Here is a 15,977-nt window from a genome sequence, read left to right on the forward strand (position 1 = left end):
GGCGGGGCCGCGGCGGCGGCAGGTGTCCCCGGCGCTGGCGGCGGGATGGTGGCGGCGGCCGGCGCGGGGCCGTAGGGCGGCGGCGGGGCCGGCAGCGGAGCGGCGGCGGGGGCGCCATGGGAGGCGGCGGCGGCCCCCCGCGCCGTGGAGCACCGCGGAGGCTGCTGGCGGTGCTGGCGGTGCTGGCGGCCGCGGCGGCGGAGGCGCGGGGCACCGCGGGGAGCCAAGCACCCGGCGCGGCGGCGATGGGCACCGGCACCCCGCCGAGTCCCAGCGGCACCGCCTTCGAGGAGACGCGGCTGCACGTCTTCACCTTGGACTACCCCCACGTGCAGATCCCCTTCGAGATCACCCTCTGGATCCTGCTCGCATCCCTCGCCAAGATCGGTGAGCGCGGCCCACGGGGACTCCCGTGCCCCGGCAGCCCGGGTCCGCCGCGGGTGCCCGGCGAGGGGAGCGAAGCACCGGGCGGGGGACGCGGGGCGGGGCTCCCGGGGTCGGCGATGCCCCTTCTCAGCGTCATGCCCCGGGACGGGCTCGTTCGGAGGGTCTGGGGTGGGAAGGTGCAGGTGAGCAGCGGTTACCTGCAGCCCGCTAAAGCACGGGCTGGTAGGATTGGAAAGCCGAGAGTTCAGCCGGGCACGGCAGGGTGTTCCTTGATGGCTCTGCGGCCATCGGAGCGCTGTTTTCTTCCTCTTAAAATAACACCGGCTATAATGACAGTTTCATAACAGAACAACAGATCGATGGAGAGCAAATATTTATGAGGAAGACTCCTCGTTGCACTTTCCCCATTTCACCATTCACTCGTGTCCCGAGAAAGATAGAAAGTGCAGCACTGAATGAGTGAGAAAGGCCGCTTATTCCCTCATGTGGAAATTATTTGTATTGCATAGTTTCACTGTTCTGTGTGGTTTATGGACCGTGTGTCTAATGAGCTTTCTGTACCCCAGACCGAATAAACGAGTACAGCAGTCATCTAAAGATGTCAGGAAAATGCATGCTAGAGACCTATTTTAGAGTCAGTAAAACTGTACATGATGGACTCTGTGTCAACTAAAAGATAATGGCAGGGATAGAGCTGTGGAAACCAAATAGAAAGGTCTGTACATCCTTTGTTTAAATGGGAAATCTGACTTTGTGGCACAGATTTGGGTGGTCCTGTGTGCAGCCAGGAGTTGGACTCGATGCTCCTTGTTGGTCCCTTCCAACTCCGGTTATCCTATGATTCTGTGATTCCAATCAAAGCTGTTCATTCTTTGACAGAACAGCTCGATAAAACTTTGACGTTGCTGCCTTTGACATTTAAACAGGGTGACGTTATTTACACATTACATGTCAGGTTGTTGAGTTTCTGCAAAAATGAACGTTGCTGCTCACCTCCAGCCACAGTCAGCATTGAGCTGATCCTCCACCCCACTACCTCGCTGTAGCTTCATTGCTTTCTGCAGAAATACCTTTATCTTGCAGCCAGCCATTCAGGTTGCACATCTGAATGCGTTAAGTTGCATACTTAGCCTTGAGGATGAATGTAGGTGTTTGCAGAATCAGGATGTAGTTCCAGAGTGATGCACTCAGATAAATCATGAACCGTCATAGCCAGAACATAAGGGATTTGGGAAAGAACTCAGCCAGTTGAGCGCTGCAGATTTCCTCTGGCTTCTGAGCCTAGATACAGCAAGAACTGTTGAATCAACTAACACTCCATTTGCTTCATTAACAATTATAGGGAATCCATCTGAAACATGTCAGCACATACATACACAGTAATAGATAGATTCTGCAGGACTGTATACGTTATAACTGTCATGGCATTTTTCTAGTGTACAGGCATCTAAAAAGTAAGAAAATGAGAACTGGCTACTTTGACTTCCCTAGCGGGCTGCAGAGCAATGGATAAGCTAGGAGTGTAAATGAGGAGAAATGCCTATATTTGTCAAATCCCTTTAGCTACACCAAACGAAGGCTGATGTGGCAGATGTAGGGCACTGTCCCTGCTGTTAGCAGCATGCTGCAACCAACCAGGGCCAGGTCCCAGGTGTGGCCGCACCAGCTCCACCACGCCTACCTTCAGGGCCCCGGCTGTGGGGCTGGAATTAGGAACATCCAGTTCTGGCTCCCAGGCTCCTGCTGCACTCCTTATCCAGCGACTGCATTGCGCGCACCTGCCCAGCGCAAGATCTCATCACTCCCAAGCCTAAGTCTGTAGGACAGGGTGGTTTGCCTCAGTTCAAAGGGATGGAGAGGAGTGTTGAGCCCCTTCTGTAAGGCAGCTCTCCGGGACATCCCTCTCCCCACATTTCTTCCAGGCAGTGCAGGCATCCTGCCTATGTCGTGCCACCTCAAGGCGTGCGCACTGCCCAGGAAACTTGGGTGCTTAATCTGGCATCGTGCATTCCTTTCTGGGGCTGGGCACAAGGTGCTTACTTACAGCACTGCTAAACTGCAAACCTTTATGAACAGAGCCCTGAGTTCTGCTCAGCTGCCGGGAGCGCGGAACATAAGGTCACGTTTAAAACAGTTCTCACCACATCCTCAGGATCCCAAAGAACTGTATCCCAACACCTGCTAACTGCCTTTCTGAATGAGCATGTTTTTGCAGAAGTGCAGTTCGATTGAAGTGGAAGCATTTGAAGATATGCTTATTGTCACAGGGGATATCTAACTGAAAGGCTTCGCAGATCCCCTGACTATAGACTAGGATTATCAAAAGCACAAAGGACAGCATAAGAAAGGAAAACTTGAAGTTGTCAGGGAGAACCTAAGCATTTTGGTGAAGTACATAGAAATTGGATTTATATTCCAGCAGAGAGCAAGATCACCTTTTGAAATCTAAGAAATTGCCTTGAGCAGAATCGCTAATTTCTGTCTACCTCTAGTTACTTATCTTGTGTGGTGATACCACACATGAGGTATGTCACTAACATGCTGATGAGCTCACCAGTGCGTTAGGTGGAATCCAGTGCACCCCAAACATGCTGTAATCTCTAGGCAGTGAGACTGGTCTGCTTACTGCCCCGTCTTGCTGAACTCCTATGCCCCTAAACTTAGAAAACGTCTAACTCACCCAGATTGTCATTACTCATATGCTTAATCACAAGCACAATTAGAAGTGCTGCCTCTCAGAACTGACCTGATGCCCCATCCCTGGAGGCGCTCAAGGCCAGGTTGGATGGGGCCCTGGGCAGCCTGAGCTGGTGGGGGGAAGCCCTGCTCATGGCAGGGGTTGGGGCTGGGATGGCTTTACGGTCCCTTCCAACCCAAACCATTCTATGATGTCCTTCCAGCACTTCTCTCCTGAATAAAAGGTTCTCCTGAATAAAACCGTTCAGCACCTGAACCCTGAGAGTTGGACCACTCACACGTAATTGAAGGTACATGTCTCAGTGGCATTGTCAGCATCAGAAAGCATTGGACTTCACCCAAGAATAGGAAACCAGGACTCTAAGGTCCTTCGGCTTGAAGAATATTGAACTTGCACATTAGGCAATGCCCAGTGGCCTGAGGGTAAACATCATCCATGCTTCCAGTGCATAGTCAGGAGTCCAAGAACAGGGTCAGAAGAGGAGAAAGTAGCTACGGTCTTGGGTTCAGCCAAAGGTCATTCATGTGCTGCATGTGCGAGCCTTTCAAGAACGAGGTAGAGTACCAATTGCTCTGAGAAGGTATGAACTTTCTGAAGAGTGACTTGTAAAGGAAAAAAAAAAAACAAGAAAAAAGATTTTTATTTTATGTTCATAATAGACATTTCATTGCTTTTGCATTAGACCTGCTTGGAAGCTTTTTTTTTTTTTTTTGGTGTTTTTTTGTTTTTTTTTTCTCATTAAAAGCTGCATTTGTATAAATTCTCTTGTTCTCAATTTTTATTGCGAAAATGTTTTAAGATACTTTCCAAGGGCTTTTAAATCTTCTAGCAAAAACTACTTGCTCAGGAGAATCTACTTAATAACAATGTCAGAAATTATGGCATCCTGCCACTGCAGAAATGAAGACAGACCATAATAGATGTTCAAGTGGAAGTGTCTGAAAGGTGAAGAGGCAAGTGTACAAGAGGCAATTCTTATCTTCCCAGGGTCATTACCTGCTCTGCTCATACAGCAGACTGGATTCTAGTGATTCCTGTTTCAAAGAATGATAGTGAATTTAGCAATCCTAACGCGTAACAAGGCTGTTCCCACATATTAAAAAACGCTCTGTTCATCCAGAAGGGAGAAAGAAAGGAGGCTTGAGCTGCTTATTTTTAAGAACAGCTTTAATAGTTATTGAATGCATAAGTAAAACTGTGTAGATTAGAACAACTTCCCCCTTAGTCTTGCTTAACCATTTGTTTTCCGTAATTATGAAGTCAGGCTTTCTTTTACCTGGAAAAAAAATCAGTGATGAACGGGGAATTAACAGAATAAGTGCTACAACATACAGAAGCCTCAGACTGGGAACCTGGATGTGAAGTGTTCCAGGTTTGCAGAAGTTTAACTGTTTCGACTACAGGTGTGAATCTTACTGAAATAGTTGTACTGAAATAGACGCCCGTTATTACCACACCCAGTGTTTCCACGCAGCTCTCATTTAAAATAATTTAAATGCTTTTTACTTAGGCGGGAATTGTAGGATCTTGTGGGTGTGGATAGTTTTCTATATAATTATATGGGCCAAATATAGATAAGGAGGAGCCTGGAAAAGATTGGTATCGCCACGACCTGGAATGTGACCTTCGTGCATAGGGTTGACCATTCCATTAGATGGGCCGAAGTAAGTTCCTTTCAAACATCTGCCATTCGTTACTGAGAGTCACCCCTACAATAATCAACTTCTAAAAGTAATTGGAATCTTTAAATCAAAACTGCATGGCTTTGAGAATTTTAGTAGGCAGTGGAACACTCAACCATTAAGTCTTCATCCAGAGCCTTTTCTTTCTTTCTTTTAGCCCTCTGCACAGATTTTTGTGACAGACTCTTGGCACTACTGTAATTCATATAATAGGGAAGGATTAGTATAATAATACAAGCTGCAATTTATTGTCCCTTCATGGAAAACATATTTCTTTCTGTTGTTGTGAAACCGATTTGGAGGCACTGTTAAAGAGTAATGTAGCTGATGATGCTTCCTCGTGGTCACTGAGGAAGTGCCTTGGCTGAGTGGGTGCAGATCATGTGCAAGTGCCCCTGGTTTTCAGACTCTGAAAGAAGCCTAAAAATAAAACGAATGTGTTTGTTTCATAAGTACCTTTGTGAAGCTGTGCATAGAGGAAGGAGTAGTTATCCTGATTTTTTTTCTCTGCCTAGGTGTCACTTGCCCTTTAGAAGAAGTGTTTGGAATGTGTTCCTGTAGGATTCTAAGTTACTAACAACCACAACAGAAACAAAGCAGCAAATAAAGAACTTGAAAAAAACAACAAATAAAACCCACATAGTTTCACAAACAGAGCACCAGTTGCTCTAGCTAGCCTAGCTATTAGCAGGAAACTAGCTATTAAATTGCCTCTCCATCAAATTAACTGAATTAACTATGCTAGATGACAAGTTTACATTGACCTGTGATGGTGGTCCGTTTCAGTCTTGTCAATGAAAATGAAACTGCCCTGCAGTTGCTGTTTGTTTACTACAGAGACTAAGATAACACAATGTGGAGAAGTTGTTCGGATTCTTTGCAAATAACTTTTTCATTTTCTTGTGTTTGAATTTCCTTTGAAGGCTTCCATCTCTATCACAAGTTGCCCTCAATAGTACCTGAAAGCTGTCTCCTTATTCTGGTTGGATTGCTTCTTGGTGGGATTATTTTTGGAGCAGAGGAGAAGTCCCCACCTGTAATGAACAGCGATGTGTTTTTCTTGTATCTTCTACCACCAATTGTACTCGACGCTGGATATTTCATGCCAACTCGTCTTTTCTTTGAGAACTTTGGTACTATATTCTGGTATGCCGTGGTGGGCACGCTCTGGAATGCCATTGGCATTGGGATTTCACTTTTTGGAATTTGCCAAATCAGTGCATTTGGTTTGACTGATATCACCTTGCTGCAGAATTTGCTCTTTGGCAGCCTCATTTCAGCTGTGGATCCTGTGGCAGTGCTGGCTGTGTTTGAAAATATCCATGTCAATGAGCAGCTCTACATCCTGGTGTTTGGAGAATCGTTGCTGAATGATGCTATAACTGTGGTAAGTTACCTGATAAATGATTAGTTGATTAAAATGATAAATGATTGCTTGCATGCCACAGTGTTGTGTGTTTGAACGTATGTGGTTATTGCAGTTTGCTAAAAGAGGGAAGTCAGTAAGTGCTAACGCATTTACGTAATTCTCTGAACTTTAGATTTAGGAACTACAGTAGTCTAGCTACAGCAACGGGTAATGGTAGCATATTTGCTCAAGTGATTTTACTACCTGACCTCTTTAGTTTTTGTATCTTTGAATTCTATCACTTCCGTAATCTTTAACTGGAGGCTTGGCCTTACCTGCAGAGGTGTAATTGGATGGGCAGGCAAAAGGGCCACTGTGAGGTGTTCTGCGTGTTCTCAGGGAGAATGGGTGAGTCATTTACCTACCATGGGCATGGCTCAGACTGCACAGAGCCCACCCTTATATTCTCCCAGGCTACAGATGAGCCAGGACAGACACCTGGAGGTAGCAGTTTCTAATCATTAACTAGCTGCACCAGGTTTGTGGTGCTGACCTGAGGACAGAAATCTGTAAATTCCATTAATACTCCCAGTGCCCCTTGTTTGTACCTGATGACACTGTGTCTGGAACATTACTCCCATTTATCTGTACCTTACTTGCAATCCTGCCCATGTTAACTATGTCATGGCATGCTTTCTGCTTTATGAGCCATGGAAGTCCATTTTTTTCATATGACAGAAGGATCACGAAGATTGATGAATTGGGTCCTCACCTTCCCTGTCTCTGTCACTGGCTTCTTATTGACTGTCCCACTCCATACAACATTCTCCTTCAGTTTTCCTCCTTTCTGGGACGTTCCCTCACCTGCTTAACATCTGTGTATCTCAAGCTTTTAATCTGAGCCTTGGTACTGATAATTTCTTGTGTGCCCTGAGGCGTACTGTTCTACACACGTAGGCTTTGTGCTTTACCAGACTCTGTGTTGCATTCCCTCATACGGCCTTGCCTTAAAGCCTAGCTGTCCTCATCAGCTTACAAATGCATCTGCCTTTTACTGCTAAACTAGCACCTAAGACAGTTGGGGAAAACAGTGAGTGTAAATTCTGAGTTTCAAACAGTTCAGCCATGGCTGTGTCTGTCTCTATTCATTCTTAATGAGCACACGTGCAAGGGAATACTTTTCATATTATTCTTCGAGGGGAAAAAAGGGCTACTTTAGTGTTAATATAAGCATTTTATTTTTTTATTTTTCCTTCCAAAATTGTTTATTCCAATTGCAAAATCAACTACCTTTCTACTGGAGCAGCACTTAATCTAGCAAGTTTTGCTAGCAAAACACTTCATCTTGATGGTGGAAGTGTGTGTCCATTCCAGTGCCCAATGGCGGGTTACTTCAAGGCACCTTTTTCTTAGGGATTGGCATGGGAGTGATTTGTGGCTTTCCTGTAGGCGTAACTGTTGCCTTCTTCAGAGTCCTTTCTCACGAAGTGCCTGCCCAAGTGCCCCACCATAGGGAGAGGTACTCTCGGAAGCCCGTAGGGCCAACCCAGCAGGTGCACTGGCCATACTTCTATTCATGGGGAGTGAAACGGATTTAGAGTCTGTTTGGTTTTACTTCCCAGCTATTGCTTAGAGGTGGTTCCTGGCAACAGACCAGGTGGTTTCCACATGCTAAGCACTAATCTGCTAATGGCTCCTTGTTATGATTTTGCACACCTGCAATCGTGCTTAAACTGAAAATGTGACTCAGGCCATCTCATGAGGCTGCTCTGGAGTGCCCTGGGTGGGCCTTGCTCCCACACCACGGCGGTGCTGCTGGAACAGTCCTTGCTGCAGATGCCTGTGGTGGGATGCGGGATGGGGCAGGAGGGGTGTTGAGGTCAGGCTGGCCATGGGCAGTGCTGCACAGCATGACTCCAGTAAACGTGCTTCCTAAATGCTTTAAGCCCTTTTTCCTGCTAACCTGCTCGCACTGCTGGGCTGCTGCTAATAAAACCCTTTTGTAGGAAAGCAGTGTCATCTGTGCTTTCCCTTTTTAGGCAACTTGCTACCCCACCTTCATTTTAGCTATAAAGCGGGGTGTGCATTCTCAGGAATCTCAGCTCTGCTGTGCTTCTCATATGGCTTTCATGCCTAACTGGTTTCACAATTTGGATGATCCCACTGGTGAAATCTTGAAGCTTGAATTTAGTTGAGGACAGTATTTGCCAGTCAGTTGTATTGCTTCTTGTTTGGTTTGGTGCCTTACCAGTTCTGTGACAGCTACTGTGAGGATATTAAATGGCAAAATCACAGTTGTAGCTGAGTTTTAGAGGTTCAAATTCCAATTCTGGGCTTAAGAATCACACAAAAGGAGCCAGTTTCTTACGATAATATTATTCCTGTACGAAAAAAACATTACAGCAGTGCTCTGCATTCTACCTCTACCAAAAACATTATTTTAGAGTGCTTTCGAGTAATTTCAGAATTAAGAACTGATAACTGAAAACTGATGAAAATAAGTAATTAGTGTCTAGGAGGAGCATATATACTCTGAGACACAATTAGAACCATTAGTGACTGATGACTCCTTGGTGTAACCTTCAGCGAGTTCAGCTAAAGGATGTTGAGTAAATCTTGAACTTGAATAAAAACAATTTGCATGCCAAGTGCATTGCAAAATGTGGCTGGTGTTGCTGTTGTTTAACTCACCTGAAAACTTAATGAGAGCTGTAAATCTGAACTAACTGTGCAGTAAAAGGGAATGGAACCTGATTGTGATCTCACGTACAGTAGTGCAAATAAAGAACAATAAGAAGGAGATTAAAATCATTTTCTTGACATTCCATAGTCCTAGCTACTGCTTCCAGCATGGCATGGTTTTCAACCATGAACAGTGCATTTCTTCTTTCAAATAAGTTGTGGCAGTAGACTCTAGATTTATGTCTATGCTGGAAACAGGCTCCATTCTGTTTGCAGGTTGAGTACTTTGCAGTGGAGATGAGGTGATGCTATAGAAAGGCTGTTGCTTGAGTAGGTCAAAATTATATGCTTTACAAGCAGGTGTCAGTGACCTTTCTTCAGATACTTGCCAAACGTGTATATAAATATGTATATACACTCATATCGTTACTTCTGAAAATGTAAAACAAGGCTGTTTGACTCATGTTCCACAATCCATACTGAGGTAAATGAGATTCTATAGGTGTCTTGAAGAATAGTGCAACATGGGCAATTGCAAGTGCCAAGAGGTGACTCAGGGAGACTTCTCTCCTTTCTTGACACAAAACAGCAGTAATTTTTTTTTTTTCAGCCTGTGATTCAGGGAGCCCTGTGAATCTGTGGAATGAAGGGTCTTTGCAAAATGAAAAACAAAGGCACACCTTGTCAGGAGGCTTAATTCTGGTATGCTTCTCTCCGTGCAAATTCATAAGGTCTAGAAATCAAAACAGATTGAAAACCAGTGGAGCATATGACATTACTTTCCTGTCCTGCACGGGACATAATGTCGAGGAACAGGGCAAAAAATGCTGCGAGTCTGCGTAGCAGCAGCAAGGTGAATGGGTTTGCCCAGGTGAAAAATGACACTTCTCCCAGGTGGACTCATCCTGAGGGCATCACGCTTATGAAGCAAGCAGTTCATGCTCCTGCTCTTCCCCTGCTTGTTGCTCTGAAATGGAAATCAGAAAATGCTGGTGACCCTGCTACGTTTGATTTAACCTTGTGTTTTTTTCATGCTTGTACTGGAATGTTTCTTTTCTTTTTCAGTTCTTTCCTTTCACTTAGCTCAAAGGACCCTTAGTCACCCATGTCTTCAATTACTCTTTAGTGAGGACTTTTACCTATGTAAGACTTCTCACATTTTGGCTAAGAAGAGCTATAAAGCTAACTTTCTGTCATGTAAGAGAGAGCAAGTCTGCAATGGTGACAAATCCCTCCCAGTATTCAAATACCTACAATGTAGGCACAATGCAAGTACTGATAAAAGATTGTTCTTTCAAATAGTATTTCTGATAGAGAAGCCTATTTGATTCGCTAAGAAGTCCATAAAGAAAGCAGAGATTTAACTCCTGTAAGCTGCCCAAGCTGGCGTTTGTTATGAACGTGGTGGCTAAGACTGTGACCCCAGTTTCTACTTCTGGCTTAGGTGTGCTCTGTGCTAGGAATAGGACCAAACTTTGGCCTGTACATGGGGATCATGTAGCCATCGTGATATCACAAGGCTGGAAGCACACATGTAACATTGGGCAATGTTTGAATCTTCCAAATAAATCTGCAACTGTGAAAACCATTTAAGATTTCTTTTAAGAGTGACTGATTCCGTTGTTTTTAGTAATAACTACTGATTAGAGAAACGTGAACTTCATATTATTGTTTTATGTATAGACAGAAAAGGAGATCTGGCCAAGAAGATGTTATAATCCCATTCACCTCATTTGTTTAGGAGGGCAGTTGTAAGAATTTTGAAAATGAAACTGGGCAGATACACAGGTGTTCTATGGGAATTAAATCCAAATCTCTAGATAGTTGAAAGTTTGGAAAGTCCTTTAACTATTGGATTCCAAATGGTTGGTATATCAGAGAAAGGCCACTTCATGGATGCCGTATTTCTTGTAATCTCTGAGGTGGCTGCAGTTCAGTGTTTCTCAAAAGTAGGTTCGAGGTAGACAGAGAAATACAAAGTCCAACCATGAAGCAGAGAAACACAATGACACAAAGGGCAATTAAGAAGAATTCAGAAACATAATGTGCTTTCTTTTTCTCATAGGTCCTGTACAATTTGTTCAAGTCTTTCTGCCAGATGCGCACAATTCAGGTTATTGACATATTCGCTGGGATTGCTAACTTCTTTATAGTGGGGATCGGTGGAGTACTGATTGGAATCCTTTTGGGATTTGTAGCAGCCTTTACCACCCGTTTCACCCATAAAATCCGAGTGATTGAGCCACTCTTTGTCTTCCTGTACAGTTACTTGTCATACATAACAGCTGAAATGTTTCATCTCTCGGGCATCATGGCGTAAGTACCCCAAACTTCAGTCATAATAGCATCCAAATAAGAATGGGAACTGCAGAGAGGACCAGATTTTGCAAACCCCGCCATATGGCCTCAGTGCACTGTGCATGGCAGTGAAGCTGGCTTGAGGATTTGTGGCTTCTCCCATTCTGCTCCCACCCCATTGTCTCAGCTTGCCACCACACCAGCTGTGTCACTAAAACTGCCTGTGGCATTGCACCATAAACCATATCTTTGAAACGTTCCAAATTAAAAATAATCCCTAGTATTTTTGGTGGGGTTATTTTTGCCCCAGATCACTTGGGTGACCCGTGTCCTCATGAGACCCTGCCACTGGTCACACAGGCATGGCCCAGGGGTGGCGCACAATGATGTGGGGGCAGCCATGGCAGGCAGGGAGTGGCAGTGGTAGCTGCAAACCTCATGAGCTGGCTTCACTGCCGATGCCAAGGTATTGTGAAACTGCATCTTCATGTAGTCATGTGAGCAGCCAGCAAATGCCATTCATTGGAGACAATGCATGTATCATCCAGGCAAACTCCTGCTGCATTACAAATACAGTAAGATTTGCAGAATCTAGTCCTACGATGATAGAAACCTTCAGTTTAATAACTTGATACATGTGCCTGTGTGTTACAGTGCTCTCTGAATACATTGTTATGTACAAAATAATATTATTCTTCCCACTGCTAACAGATAAAAATATTTTCCCTCTGTGGGCTTTCCCTCCTGGGCTTCAATAAAGAGAAAGCACAGCCTCTCTCTTGATGCTGTTTATACTCTAACAGCTTCGTCTTTAGAAAGAGCCTTTATGAAACTTGATATGCTTAAATGGTTTTCTCAGGTTCCAAGTAATATTTTTAAAAGGCTGACCTTCTTTAATGACTTCGTGTTGTTCTAGTGGCAAATGTGAGTTATTCGGGCATAAGAAACGTAGATATTTGAAAGCCTATATGTTACTACTGAGTGTTAGTAAAACTTGATAATTCCTCATTCGATAATTATCCTGTAAGAATGTGAAGATAGGTTTGATATCATAGTCCTGACAGTATAAGGTTTTCTTGGTCTGGGAAACAATTCACAGGGAAACTCACAGCTGATAAAAAAAGAAATATGCTATGAAACCACAGGGGTCAGTACTTTAATGTAAGTAAAGAGCTAAAGATTGCATGGGTTTCTTTCTCTGATATGAGTCTAAATAAAGCAACATATGCATCCACTTTGACCGAGTTCATAAATGAGCCATCTCTTTCCCCACCTTCTATTCATAGCATTTGTGTGGTTTCTAGTTTCCTCCACTTCTTAAGTCAAATGTTCTTGACATCCTATGATCAAATACTCAAAGGGCTTCAAAGCCAAAGATGTGTGGCTAAACCGTGCATGGAAAAAGTTGTATCAGCATGCAGGAAAATACCAAACTGGACATTCTGCATCCGGGATAAAATGGGAAGGGCGCAGTGGGAACCAGCACACCATTGCTTCATGTGGCACCAGTGAGCTATTCATTTCTGTTTGTAATGGCAGCCCTTGAATGGGTGCAAAACAGCATAGGAAGCCTCCAGGTTTTTTGTTTTTTGTTTTTTTTTTTTTCATCCAGAAAATGAGTTTACTACAGAAAATGAATTATCGTTAGAATATCCTATGTATGTTTTGACTGTAAGTGGACTTCAGAACAGCTGAGGGAGCTGAATACCTCGGTGGCAGTGGTGGGAAGGAGGAAAGGACTTCTGCAGAGGTGTAGATGCTCTGCTACCATGGGACATACAGCATAGCCCCCTCCCTGCAGTGCTTCTGAGCACCAGCAGCTCCCATAACCCCCATATCACCTTGGAGTAAAGCCCCCACATCACCTTGGAGGGAACTGGTATTGTTCAGTCTGGAGAAGAGGAGGCTCAGGGGAGACCATATTGCTCTCTACAGCTACCTGAGAGGAGGTTGTAGTGAGGTGGGGGTCGACCTCTTCTCTGTGGTAACAGTGATAGGACAAGAGGTGATGGCCTCAAGTTGAGCCAGGGGAGGCTCAGGCTGGATATTAGGAAAAACTACTTCTCTGAAAGAGTGGTGAGGCTCTAAAACAGGCTGCCCAGGGAGGTGATGGAGTCACTGTCCCTGGAGGTGTTGAAGAACCAACTGTGTGAATGTGGCACTGAGGGACATGGTTAGTGGGCATGGTGGGGATCGGCTGACAGCTGGACTAAATGATCTTAGTGATCTTCTCTAGCCTTAATGATTCTTTGATTCTGTACCCTGTGCTCTTTGCATTTAGTTAGGCTTTGAGCTCTGGAAAGTACTCTGCCCTGTGTTGGAGTGCAGCGTGGTGCTGAGCCCTGTGAGATGCTCTGCGGTGAGTGTCCTAATCCCAATCACTCAGTTCTGGTCTCAGAGTCAGCCTGGGCCAAATGACCTTGAGGTGCCCCTTGCAGCCTGGCTTGTTCCAGCATTCTGTGGTCATCTTTAGCTCATCCTATAGGAAAGAAATGCCCAGTTTCCCTCCTTTCACCCATACCCCACGTGCTGAACTTCTGATACCCTCTTCCTTCGTACCCAGATTATTAAGGACTCAGTGCAAGGCCTTGCACGTACACGCTGTGCCACACTTCAGGCAGAAAACGTGAGCAGGAACACGTAGTGTTTTATAGCATATAAAAGACACATGCACAGAGTGCCTCTTTTCTGTGCAAGCAGGAATTCATTGGCAAAAAGGAGCAGAGGGGAATGAGGGTTGCTCTCTTGTTCCTCTGATAAGTCTGCGTACTCACTCTGGGGACAGATGATCCCTGAAGCACCGTGTGTAGCCCATGCACAGGGTCACTCAGCCAAAATATCTCCAGGCCTGACTCAGTCCTCACCAGCTGCCGTGAGAAAGTGCTCTGCAGCAGAGAAGGGAGGTCCTCCTGTAATTAGAGCCAGGCTGGCATCAGGATCGGGGTGTGAAAACTACAGATGTAAATCTGAACTTTATCTGCCTGGTTCCCATTTCTAATTATAATGCCGTATTCGTCGCTTACTAATTTGTTATGAAGGCAGTGAAGCGGCAGGGCTATTAATATGCTTCTTTTTTTGTTCTTTTTTTTGGTGGTTTTTTTTTTTTTCTTTGCAACAGTGATTTAGCAGGCTGAAAGGAAAAACATTGAAACTACTGTAAAGTTAGTAGGTCAAGGAAACTTGAGGATTGAACGCAGGGGCATACTTTATTGCACTCCTGACAGAAACTCTACTGTTTGTGCAGGAGAGCTCTTCAGAGACTCAGAAGGCTGCAAGTTAATTGCAGTTACTGTTTTTCCCTCCATTTCTTGATAAAGGCAACCACCTGAGGTCACATAAATCAAAGCTAGAAGTGAACAGTGATTAGCTGTGGAATAGTACTTATTAGTACTTAATCATACTTAATAATACAAAGAATGTACAGTGCTATTTGTTACACTGGTGAATCATCTCAGCTGTCAACACTAATTGGATAAATGCAAAATGTGACTGAAAAGGATATTCTATATGTAAGAGTGTAGTCCCTTTAAATTCTTGTAGTTAAACATGGTAGGTGTTTTAGGTTACAGCTTGTAAAGATCCAGATTAATCTGGTGACAGATTCTTATCAGACATCTATTTCAGTGTCTCCATTACCTCAGAATCCAAAAACAAACTGTGTTTGGAGCTTCCGTCCCCACTCCCCATGCTGCAGGGCTTTCCTAAATGGATGTAATCGTGAAAACTATTTATTTTAAGAGGGTAATAAATCGTACTGAGTGTTGTGTTTTGTTTTTGATGCAGACCCAACAGCCGTAATGCTTTGGACAGTGAGCTGCAGCTTTGAGACCCTGAAACAACTGTGTGTCTGGAAGGGGCTGTTTTGCAGCCTGCCCGTTGCTTTCTTGCTAGATTGCCTTTGCTGCCCCTGCACTTGCCCCAGTGCTGTCTGTACTGTATGTGCAGTTGCTTGAAGGTAGCCAGGACTTGTTACACCTGTGCAGTTAAGTTGTGCCTTCACAGGAGGGCTATCAGGGGCCCTGACATAACCTGACACATTTGTAGCTCTATCAGTGCAGTCTCTGGCTTGACAAGAGCTCATTTGCCAATGAAGATATGAGTTCTGGAGGGTTAAAATGATAAGGAGATCTGATACCCTTCTTCATATATACTTTAGAAGTTGCTGAACTGAAGAACCCAAGAATATTTACCAGCTCCCAGGCTTGGGTATATGTCCTGGCTGGATCATCACTACATGTCAGGACAAAATCCATGCATAGCAAAGGTCCTCTCCCACTTTCTTCCTGAGATGTATGGGCATATATATATTTGGGACCTATGGTGGAATCTATCCTGAGATCCTTTTGGAGCTACTGCTCATTTTGAGATTCCTCTTTCCACTTTGCAAAAAGGTTTTTCATAGAATCATTGGAAGGTGGAACGGACCTCTAAAGTTCACCTAATCCAATTCTCTTGTGATGAACAGGGACACCTACAGCTTGATCAGGTCACTCAGAGCCCCATCCAGCCTGACCTTGAGTGTCTCCAGGGATGGGGCATCCACCACCTCCCTGGGCAACCTGTGCCAGTGCCTCACCACCCTCACTTTAAAATACTTTTTTTCTTATATCCAATCTAAATCTCCCCACTTTTAGTTAGAAACCATTTCCCCTCAACCTATCACCACAGACCCTACCAAAGAGTTTGTCCCCTTCTTTCTTATAGCTCCCCTTTAGATATTGAAATGCTTCTATCAGGTCATTTTTAATCCTTTCCTTTAGAAGAAAGAATCTATATGTTTATTCCAGTCAGTAGGCTTATTCTGAGCTCTTCTCAGCCTTCCTTTCCAGGAAGCCTTTCCACTATGTTAGTGCTTACTAACATAGGCCTAGAGAATGGGCAT

At 44.5% G+C, this 15,977-nt stretch overlaps 1 protein-coding gene across 2 annotated transcripts in view; it reads left to right on the forward strand.

Moving 5' to 3' along the window:
- The first annotated feature begins 20 nt into the window (after window positions 1-20).
- The window catches only part of SLC9A2 (solute carrier family 9 member A2), a 31,599-nt gene continuing 15,642 nt past the window's right edge, over window positions 21-15,977 (forward strand). The window contains exons 1-3 of one of the 2 annotated variants that reach the window (NM_001285935.3): window positions 21-387; window positions 5,691-6,154; window positions 10,863-11,113. In NM_001285935.3, the coding sequence (NP_001272864.1) occupies window positions 117-387; window positions 5,691-6,154; window positions 10,863-11,113 (986 nt within the window). In that variant the 5' untranslated portion in view covers window positions 21-116. Of the gene's footprint in view, window positions 388-423; window positions 3,375-5,690; window positions 6,155-10,862; window positions 11,114-15,977 lie in introns of those variants that run through there. The other variant, XM_046940985.1, reaches the window with a different exon arrangement.

This window comes from Gallus gallus, chromosome 1, assembly GCF_016699485.2.
Source record: "Gallus gallus isolate bGalGal1 chromosome 1, bGalGal1.mat.broiler.GRCg7b, whole genome shotgun sequence".
Taxonomy (NCBI): Eukaryota; Metazoa; Chordata; class Aves; order Galliformes; family Phasianidae; genus Gallus; species Gallus gallus.